Source organism: Leuresthes tenuis, unplaced genomic scaffold, assembly GCF_036924035.1.
Source record: "Leuresthes tenuis unplaced genomic scaffold, fLeuTen1.0.hap1 SCAF_9, whole genome shotgun sequence".
Classification (NCBI taxonomy): domain Eukaryota; kingdom Metazoa; phylum Chordata; class Actinopteri; order Atheriniformes; family Atherinopsidae; genus Leuresthes; species Leuresthes tenuis.
The window spans coordinates 1,211,354-1,223,003 of record NW_027325363.1 but is presented as its reverse complement, the minus strand read 5'-3'; the positions used below and the strand labels follow the sequence as shown (position 1 = coordinate 1,223,003).

At 44.4% G+C, this 11,650-nt stretch overlaps 1 protein-coding gene across 2 annotated transcripts; it reads right to left on the bottom strand.

The window, feature by feature from the left end:
- Positions 1 to 291: 291 nt before the first annotated feature.
- On the bottom strand, positions 292 to 10,498 carry ostn (osteocrin). 2 transcript variants are annotated; one of them, XR_011917081.1, is made up of 5 exons: positions 10,477 to 10,498; positions 6,434 to 6,532; positions 819 to 1,045; positions 601 to 746; positions 292 to 517 (listed from the first exon to the last, which is right to left on the bottom strand). XR_011917081.1 is itself a non-coding variant. In XM_072391661.1 (4 exons), exons 2-4 carry the CDS (start codon positions 6,530 to 6,532, stop codon positions 659 to 661), a joined length of 414 nt encoding a protein of 137 aa, XP_072247762.1. In that variant the 5' UTR covers positions 10,477 to 10,498; the 3' UTR covers positions 292 to 658. The 2 variants fall into 2 exon arrangements, 1 of the variants encoding a protein (XP_072247762.1); XM_072391661.1 differs by having other exon boundaries at positions 292 to 746.
- Positions 10,499 to 11,650: the final 1,152 nt, after the last annotated feature.

Here is an 11,650-nt window from a genome sequence, read left to right as displayed (position 1 = left end):
TGAATTTGATTTAAAAAATATTTTGTTTTTATTTGGACATTTCAAAGTGTTCATGTTCAATTAAATCAAATTAAAGGCTGAAAATGTCTGAAAATAATTTTTCTTTGTTCTTCTGTCTGTTAAATAAAAGTTCAAACAAATTAACTAAACAGATTTAATTTTTTTCAGAAAACGTTTCAACATCTCTGGAAATAAATTTGTGCATCGTTTACTTAGATAATATCTAAACTAGATTAAAGGCACATTTACAAAGCACCGAATTTAGTTTGATCAAATTCAACTTAAAAAACTGAACATATTTAGTGATTTTAACTTAAAAACCAGGACATTTTCTGACTTTTTTTTGCTCCTTCAGACACAAACGAACCGCATAAAGTTTTGGTCCTGGATGCTGCCTTTGCGGAGCGGCACCTGAATGCACCATTGTTACAGTTTCCGGCTGTGTTTTAAAGGCGTGGGCGTGTCCAGGCGAAGTGGCAGGTAGTGGGCGTGGCTCAGCAAGTGACTAGCTGAGTGTCTGTAAAAATTAAAGGGACATTTCAGAGTTTTTCCTCAGTAATTTTCATCAGTAATGACGCTGAGTGACCCGCGGTGCTTCACCTATCCAGAGGACGGCGTCTTTGAGAGCGGGCAGGCGCTCAGAAGAAGGAGGTGTGTCCTATCCTCTGTTCTTTGGTATACGACTCATCCCAATCCTGTCAATGGGAGGCGGGTTGGCCCGACGCCGTGGCAGCTCCACGACCTTACTGTAAACACAAAGAAGACGAGTTTCATGATAAATGGCTTAATTCAGGCGTATCTCAGGTGTTCGAACCCACCTTTGCTTGCTTGACCCTTGTTTTGTTTCCATGGAGCTGATCGACAGCCGGTCCAGTGGAGCGCTGTTGCCAGGGAAACTCCTCTTCCTCTTTGGCTCCATGACATCATTCTCCATTCTCATCAGGTCATCCAGTCGGAGCAGCTTTGCCTTCAGCTCCTGTCCTGGCTTCATCCCTCCATGATGGCGCCTGAAGGCCAGAGGCCTCGACATGGCCTGGTCTACATGCTGGAACACGGGGATAAGTTGGGGTAAGTCTGCAGGATGGGTGGAATACGTCAAAATACTGAAACTAAAAGAGGTCGTGTACTGAAATGAATCGAGATGGGATGAGGCTAAATACTGGAAATAAAAAGAGGGACAAGCGTAGATTCAGTTTTTGAACTTCTGGTCCTTTAAAATATGAAACTCTCCACATGCTGACGTGGAAGAAGCTTCCTGCTTCTCCTGTGTTTTATTTTCTGTAAGGGAGTCTCCGTTGAGAAAACATTGACCTCAGCAGCAGGTTGCCTCCATCTCGAGATGTATTTTCATACGTCAGGTGATCAGCTTCTGACTTCCTGTCCGCCCGCTGCCTCTGAAGACTCTGACAGATCAAGTGTCATCCAGACTAAACAGAAAACAGATCACAGCTTCTCTTCTGCATCTTCTGCACTGGGGCCCCTGAGAGAGGGGGTGCTTATTTTGGCCCTCAGTATGATTTGAATGGACACTGCTGATCAGTTCTGATGACTCCAGGTGTTATTCTGTCTCTGCAGGTGTCACAGAACATGTGATGGTAGAGAGGGACGAAAGTCTCTGCACTGAGAGCCAAAAGGAAAGTAAAAGCCTGAATATTACAGAGTAGAAATATGTCATCTCAATGAAAATGTCTAATGTTAATAAATACTTAAACACATTTAAAAATTACAGTCCAAACAAAGTGAATAACAGCTCCATCCATCATTAGAGATGTGGACCACAAAATTAAAGAGAAGTCGCCTTTCTGATCCATTTAAAATGTAACAAACTGATTTTTACCGTTTTAAATAAAGTTTTCAGTTCAAATTTTATCACTTTTGGCAACTTCAGAGGTTGGGTCCTCAAAAAAGTTCAGATGTGTTGGTGTAGGATGGTGGACTATTCGAAATGGAGATGTTTCCAGTGTCTGGGGTTGGAAGGACATCTCGACATTGTGAGGACATGTCGACATTGTGAAGACATCTCGACATTATGAGGACATCTCGACATTATGAGGACATCTCGATCATTGTGAGGACATCTCGACATTGTGAGGACATCTCGACGTTGTGAGGGCATCTCGACATTGAGAGGACATCTCGACATTGTGAGGACATGTCGACATTGTGAGGACATCTCGACATTGTGAGGACATGTCGACATTGTGAGGACATCTCGACATTGTGAGGACATCTCGACATTGTGAGGACATCTCGACATTGTGAGGACATCTCGACGTGAGGACATCTCGACATTGTGAGGGCATCTCGACATTATGAGGAACATCTCGACATTATGAGGACATCTCGACATTGTGAGGACATCTCGACATTGTGAGGACATCTCGACATTGTGAGGACATCTCGACATTGTGAGGACATCTCGACATTGTGAGGACATCTCGACATTGTGAGGACATCTCGACATTGTGAGGACATCTCGACGTGAGGACATCTCGACATTGTGAGGGCATCTCGACATTATGAGGAACATCTCGACATTATGAGGACATCTCGACATTGTGAGGACATCTCGACATTGTGAGGACATCTCGACATTGTGAGGACATCTCGACATTGTGAGGACATCTCGACATTGTGAGGACATCTCAAGATTTCTGAGTTTGTGGGGACATCTAGACATTATGAGGACATCTCGACATTATGAGGGCATCTCGACGTTGTGAGGGCATCTCGACATTGTGAGGACATCTCGACATTGTGAGGACATCTCGACATTGTGAGGACATGTCGACATTGTGAGGACATCTCGACATTGTGAGGACATCTCGACATTGTGAGGACATCTCGACATTGTGAGGACATCTCGACATTGTGAGGACATCTCGACATTGTGAGGACATCTCGACATTGTGAGGACATGTCGACATTGAGGAAAATCTCGACATTTTGAGGACATCTCGACATTGTGAGGACATGTCGACATTGTGAGGACATCTCGACATTGTGAGGACATCTCGACATTGTGAGGAAAATCTCGACATTGTGAGGACATGTCGACATTGAGGAAAATCTCGACATTTTGAGGACATCTCGACATTGTGAGGACATGTCGACATTGTGAGGACATCTCGATCATTGTGAGGACATCTCGACGTTGTGAGGACATCTCGACGTTGTGAGGACATCTCGACATTGTGAGGACATCTCGACATTGTGAGGAACATCTCGATATTGTGAGGACATCTCGACATTGTGAGGGCATCTCGACATTGTGAGGGCAACTCGACATTGTGAGGACATGTCGACATTGTGAGGACATGTCGACATTATGAGGACATCTCGATCATTGTGAGGACATCTCGACATTGTGAGGACATCTCGACATTGTGAGGACATCTCGACATTGTGAGGAACATCTCGACATTGTGAGGGCAACTCGACATTGTGAGGACATCTCGACATTATGGGGACATCTCGACGTGAGGACATCTCGACATTGTGAGGACATCTCGACATTGTGAGGACATCTCGACATTGTGAGGACATCTCGACATTGTGAGGACATCTCGACATTGTGAGGAAAATCTCGACATTGTGAGGACATGTCGACATTGAGGAAAATCTCGACATTTTGAGGACATCTCGACATTGTGAGGACATGTCGACATTGTGAGGACATCTCGACATTGTCAGGACATCTCGACGTTGTGAGGACATCTCGACGTTGTGAGGACATCTCGACGTTGTGAGGACATCTCGACATTGTGAGGAACATCTCGATATTGTGAGGACATCTCGACATTGAGGGCATCTCGACATTGTGAGGGCAACTCGACATTGTGAGGACATGTCGACATTGTGAGGACATGTCGACATTATGAGGACATCTCGATCATTGTGAGGACATCTCGACATTGTGAGGACATCTCGACATTGTGAGGACATCTCGACATTGTGAGGAACATCTCGACATTGTGAGGGCAACTCGACATTGTGAGGACATCTCGACATTATGAGGACATCTCGATCATTGTGAGGACATCTCGATCATTGTGAGGACATCTCGACATTATGAGGACATCTCGACATTATGAGGACATCTCGACGTTGTGAGGAACATCTCGACGTTGTGAGGACATCTCGACATTATGAGGACATCTCGACATTATGAGGACATCTCGACGTTGTGAGGAACATCTCGACATTGTGAGGGCATCTCGACGTTGTGAGGACATCTAGACATTGTGAGGACATCTCGATCATTGTGAGGACATCTAGACATTGTGAGGACATCTCGATCATTGTGAGGACATCTCGACATTGTGAGGACATGTCGACATTGTGAGGACATCTCGACATTGTGAGGACATCTCGACGTTGTGAGGACATCTCGACGTTGTGAGGACATCTCGACATTGTGAGGACATCTCGACATTGTGAGAACATCTCGATATTGTGAGGACATCTCGACATTGTGAGGACATCTCGACATTGTGAGGACATGTCGACATTGTGAGGACATCTCGACATTGTGAGGACATCTCGACATTGTGAGAACATCTCGACATTGTGAGGACATGTCGACATTGTGAGGACATCTCGACATTGTGAGGACATCTCGACGTTGTGAGGACATCTCGACGTTGTGAGGACATCTCGACATTGTGAGGACATCTCGACGTTGTGAGGACATCTCGACATTGTGAGGACATCTCGACATTGTGAGGGCATCTCGACATTGTGAGGGCAACTCGACATTGTGAGGACATGTCGACATTGTGAGGACATCTCGATCATTGTGAGGACATCTCGACATTGTGAGGACATCTCGACATTGTGAGGACATCTCGACATTGTGAGGAACATCTCGACATTGTGAGGAACATCTCGACATTGTGAGGGCAACTCGACATTGTGAGGACATCTCGACATTATGGGGACATCTCGACGTGAGGACATCTTGACATTGTGAGGACATGTCGACATTGTGAGGACATGTCGACATTATGAGGACATCTCGATCATTGTGAGGACATCTCGACATTGTGAGGACATCTCGACATTGTGAGGACATCTCGACATTGTGAGGAACATCTCGACATTGTGAGGGCAACTCGACATTGTGAGGACATCTCGACATTATGGGGACATCTCGACGTGAGGACATCTTGACATTGTGAGGACATCTCGACATTGTTGAGGACATCTCGACATTGTGAGGACATCTCGACATTGTGAGGACATCTCGACATTGTGAGGAAAATCTCGACATTGTGAGGACATGTCGACATTGAGGAAAATCTCGACATTTTGAGGACATCTCGACATTGTGAGGACATGTCGACATTGTGAGGACATCTCGACATTGTCAGGACATCTCGACGTTGTGAGGACATCTCGACGTTGTGAGGACATCTCGACGTTGTGAGGACATCTCGACATTGTGAGGAACATCTCGATATTGTGAGGACATCTCGACATTGAGGGCATCTCGACATTGTGAGGGCAACTCGACATTGTGAGGACATGTCGACATTGTGAGGACATGTCGACATTATGAGGACATCTCGATCATTGTGAGGACATCTCGACATTGTGAGGACATCTCGACATTGTGAGGACATCTCGACATTGTGAGGAACATCTCGACATTGTGAGGGCAACTCGACATTGTGAGGACATCTCGACATTATGAGGACATCTCGATCATTGTGAGGACATCTCGATCATTGTGAGGACATCTCGACATTATGAGGACATCTCGACATTATGAGGACATCTCGACGTTGTGAGGAACATCTCGACGTTGTGAGGACATCTCGACGTTATGAGGACATCTCGACGTTATGAGGACATCTCGACATTGTGAGGGCATCTCGACGTTGTGAGGACATCTAGACATTGTGAGGACATCTCGATCATTGTGAGGACATCTAGACATTGTGAGGACATCTCGATCATTGTGAGGACATCTCGACATTGTGAGGACATGTCGACATTGTGAGGACATCTCGACATTGTGAGGACATGTCGACATTGTGAGGACATCTCGACATTATGAGGACATGTCGACATTGTGAGGACATCTCGACATTGTCAGGACATCTCGACTTTATGAGGACATCTCGACGTTGTGAGGACATCTCGACGTTATGAGGGCATCTCGACATTGTGAGGACATTTCGACATTGTGAGGACATTTCTTCTATCCGAGGTTGCGAGGACATTTTGGAATTTTTTATGTTTATCTATTCATAGAAAACAAACATTTCTTTCTTTTTGTAAAGATTTTGTTGTTGCCTTCATAAATTTCACACACATGCAGTAAATGGCCTGAGGTCAGGATTGAACCTGCTGTGTCTGGCTCATCGTGGTTTAGTTGGAGCTGGGTTTGGGTTTTTGTGATGGTCCAGGTCAGTGTGGGTGTTCTGACCTGGGGAGGAGGCTGTTGGACTCTGAAGCCGTGGATGATGCAGTGCAGAACAGTGATGGGCAGCAGGCAGTAAAACAGCAGACAGCCACAGAACTTCATCTGCAAAAACAACAGCAAATCAGCGAAGGACTCGAACCATCAAACAGCCGACGGGGCTGAAAGCAAAGCTGCTTGGAGCTCTTCTACCTCTAAGTACACTCACTAAAGTACATTTTCTGTCATACAATTCTCTTGTTCTACGAGTTTATTCTTAAGTTTTTATGAATCATTAATAGCTTAATTGTTTCTTCTTATTTTGCAGATTAAAATCAGCTCCAGCGGCTGAAACACTAAAGTCAGGAATCGGTCATCAAGTCTGTTTAAAAGTGGATATTTTCTCTCACAGATACAAAAACACAGGATTTGGTTTAATGTGGAAGTTAACATGACCTCAACCAATGTTTGGACCTTTGAAGAAGCCCAGAATCATGAAAATCCCCAGAAATCAACCAGAAGTCAACCAGAAATAAGAAAAGACATAAACATAACCAGCACAGCTGAATGAACCCTCACTGTAACCCTAAACATAACCATCACAGCTGAATGAACCCTCACTGTAACCCTAAACATAACCATAACAGCTGAATGAACCCTCACTGTGACCCTAAACATAACCATCACAGCTGAATGAACCCTCACTGTAACCCTAAACATAACCATCACAGCCGAATTAACCCTCACTGTAACCCTAAACATAACCATCACTGTTGAATGAACCCTCACTGTAACCCTAAACATAACCATCACAGCCGAATTAACCCTCACTGTAACCCTAAACATAACCATCACAGCTGAATGAACCCTCACTGTAACCCTAAACATAACCATCACTGCTGAATGAACCCTCACTGTAACCCTAAACATAACCATCACAGCCGAATGAACCCTCACTGTAACCCTAAACATAACCATCACAGCCGAATGAACCCTCACTGTAACCCTAAACATAACCATCACAGCCGAATGAACCCTCACTGCAATCCTAAACATAACCATCACTGTTGAATGAACCCTCACTGTAACCCTAAACATAACCATCACAGCTGAATGAACCCTCACTGTAACCCTAAACATAACCATCACAGCTGAATGAACCCTCACTGTAACCCTAAACATAACCATCACAGCTGAATGAACGCTCACTGCAACCCTAAACATAACCATCACTGTTGAATGAACCCTCACTGTAACCCTAAACATAACCATCACAGCCGAATGAACCTTCACTGTAACCCTAAACATAACCATCACTGCTGAATCAACCCTCACTATAACCCTAAACATAACCATCACAGCTGAATGAACCCTCACTGTAACCCTAAAAATAACCATCACAGCTGAATTAACCCTCACTGTAACCCTAAACATAACCATCACTGCTGAATGAACCCTCACTGTAACCCTAAACATAACCATCACAGCCGAATGAACCTTCACTGTAACCCTAAACATAACCATCACAGCTAAATCAACCCTCACTGTAACCCTAAACATAACCATCACAGCTGAATGAACCCTCACTGTAACCCTAAACATAACCATCACAGCCGAATTAACCATCACTGTAACCCTAAACATAACCATCACTGCTGAATGAACCCTCACTGTAACCCTAAACATAACCATCACAGCCGAATGAACCCTCACTGTAACCCTAAACATAACCATCACAGCTGAATGAACCCTCACTGTAACCCTAAACATAACCATCACAGCTGAATGAACCCTCACTGTAACCCTAAACATAACCATCACAGCTGAATGAACCCTCACTGCAACCCTAAACATAACCATCACTGTTGAATGAACCCTCACTGTAACCCTAAACATAACCATCACAGCTGAATGAACCCTCACTGTAACCCTAAACATAACCATCACAGCTGAATGAACCCTCACTGCAACCCTAAACATAACCATCACAGCTGAATGAACCCTCACTGTAACCCTAAACATAACCATCACAGCTGAATGAACCTTCACTGTAACCCTAAACATAACCATCACAGCCGAATGAACCCTCACTGTAACCCTAAACATAACCATCACAGCCGAATGAACCCTCACTGTAACCCTAAACATAACCATCACAGCCGAATGAACCCTCACTGTAACCCTAAACATAACCATCACAGCCGAATGAACCCTCACTGTAACCCTAAACATAACCATCACAGCCGAATAAACCCTCACTGTAACCCTAAACATAACCATCACAGCCGAATGAACCTTCACTGTAACCCTAAACATAACCATCACAGCTGAATGAACCCTCACTGTAACCCTAAACATAACCATCACAGCCGAATGAACCCTCACTGTAACCCTAAACATAACCATCACAGCCGAATAAACCCTCACTGTAACCCTAAACATAACCATCACAGCCGAATGAACCTTCACTGTAACCCTAAACATAACCATCACAGCCGAATGAACCGTCACTGTAACCCTAAACATAACCATCACAGCCGAATGAACCCTCACTGTAACCCTAAACATAACCATCACAGCCGAATGAACCGTCACTGTAACCCTAAACATAACCATCACAGCCGAATGAACCCTCACTGTAACCCTAAACATAACCATCACAGCTGAATGAACCCTCACTGTAACCCTAAACATAACCATCACAGCTGAATCAACCCTCACTGTAACCCTAAACATAACCATCACAGCCGAATGAACCCTCACTGTAACCCTAAACATAACCATCACAGCTGAATCAACCCTCACTGTAACCCTAAACATAACCATCACAGCCGAATGAACCCTCACTGTAACCCTAAACATAACCATCACAGCCGAATAAACCCTCACTGTAACCCTAAACATAACCATCACAGCCGAATGAACCTTCACTGTAACCCTAAACATAACCATCACAGCCGAATGAACCGTCACTGTAACCCTAAACATAACCATCACAGCCGAATGAACCCTCACTGTAACCCTAAACATAACCATCACAGCCGAATGAACCGTCACTGTAACCCTAAACATAACCATCACAGCTGAATAAACCCTCACTGTAACCCTAAACATAACCATCACAGCTGAATGAACCCTCACTGTAACCCTAAACATAACCATCACAGCTGAATCAACCCTCACTGTAACCCTAAACATAACCATCACAGCCGAATGAACCCTCACTGTAACCCTAAACATAAACATCACCCTAAACCCGCATTTTGACCCTTAATCACTTTGTATCTGTGGAGAAAAAGTTTGGTCCCCACTTATACAGGAAATCCCCACAAAGAGGTGAGCTGTCAGGTGTAATGTCCCCACTATTATACCTAATCCTGCACACACACACACACACACACACACACACACACACACAGACACACACACAGAGCCAGTTTTAGCTCAGCCGACGGCTCAAACTTATTGTCCAGCAACATCTTCTAATTTTAGCATTTTCCATTCCTGCAAATAAATGCCTTTTGACGGTCATTTGCATGATTGCTGACGTGCGCACGCCTGCATTCCCTCAACACACACACACCGTTGTCAGCGTCACACACATTCCTGACGATGCACGAACCCTCATGCACGCTCTTGCACATGCAGATGCTGATAAAGTGACTCACACACTCTGCAGATTCTTCCATGCCGGCGTTTCCTCGGTGCAGAAGCACCTGAATGCAACATTCCTGCTTTATAAAGGAGGTGTGTTTGAGGGCTGCATGTTGCTTTCAGCGCTTGTGCATCTGTTTCTGTCTGGAGTTTGTCAAACTGGATGAAAACTGACTTCCTGAAGTTGTGTTTTTAGTTTTATTTTTAAGAAATCGCCCCAAAAATCAATGAAGTCATTAATAATCAATGAGAACAAAATCAAACTTCAGACTCAGAAAAACAAGCTCTAAAGTAAAATCCTGCAGAGGAAAATTGACATTCTTGGTCTTGCAAGTGTCTGAACCTGCGTGCACCTGCATCAAACACACGTGCACACACACATGCACACGCACATGCACATGCAGCAGAGCTCGTACCTTGAGTATGGAGCTGAATCTCTGCTGCTTCCTCGTCTCTGTCTTCTTCAGGCTTTGCAACATGTTTTATAGCAGCTGCTCAGGAATCTCCTGTCCAGTCAGGAGCCTCCACTCCGGTGACATCACTTCCTGAGCTTCTTTTCCACTCTGTGTGTGTGTGTGTGAGACATTTCATCATCAGATCCATTACCTGTTAATGAAAGCTCCTGGGAGCGGTCACACCTCGCCTCCTCCTGGAAGTCCGAAGTTAAAATAAACACAGCGGGACTCGTCTCTGCTCCCAACAACACAATTCATCCTCTCTCTGACTCCGTCCAGCATCAGATATCCCCAAAGGAAAGCTTCTTTTATGCATCTGCGAACGAACATCTCATGATCACTTTCTGCAGGTTCACCACAATGAACTGGAAACCTCCTAAAACCACATAAAGAGCAGTTAATAGAACAAGGAGAGAAAATGGACAAGAAATGCTTCACTTTTGGGATTTTATCACAAGTTGTATGTGATAATAGTTAAAAAAGATATATCAATGTTATAAAAAGATAACAAAGAAACACTAAGAAGATGAAAGATACCAAAATTCGGACCAAAAAGTCACTAAAAATCACAGAAGACACAAAATAAACAACAACAAAAAGGACCTCATAAAGGAACATAAATGACTCCATGGAGACATAAAAAAACCCCATAAAGACTTCACAACAAAAACACAAACTGAAAGAAAAAGGTTTGCAGAATCAGAATTTGAAAGCATGGATCCATCCTGCCTTGTACCATCGGTTCAGGCAGGTGGTGGAGGTGTAATGGTGGGGGGGGGGTTCTTCTTGGCCCACTTTGGGCCCCTTATTACCAGTTGAGCTTCGTTTAAACGCCACAGCCCACCTGAGGACTGTTGCTCCCTTTCTGACCGCCTTCTTCTGCATCATGTCGGCTCAAATCATCTCAAACTGGTTCTTGAACATGAAGCTGAGTTCGCTGAACTCTGACCTCCACTGTCACCAGATCTCCGTCCAACACCTTTGGGATGTGACGGAACGGGAGACTCGGATCACTGATGGCGTCGTGTCAACATGGACAAAATGTCTGAGGAATGTTTATTGTTGAGTCTGTGCCACAAAGAATTAAAGGGAAACTCCGTCGTTCACAATGTCAAAATCTGATAAATATCCTGCC

Coding starts and splice junctions, on each gene's coding strand:
- ostn (XM_072391661.1), bottom strand. CDS start 6,532: ATGAAGTTCTGTGGCTGTCTGCTGTTTTACTGCCTGCTGCCCATCACT. Junction 1,046..6,433: donor TCCAACAGCCTCCTCCCCAG/GTCAGAACACCC, acceptor CCCGTGTTCCAG/CATGTAGACCAGGCCATGTC. Junction 747..818: donor CAAGGGTCAAGCAAGCAAAG/GTGGGTTCGAAC, acceptor TTGTGTTTACAG/TAAGGTCGTGGAGCTGCCAC.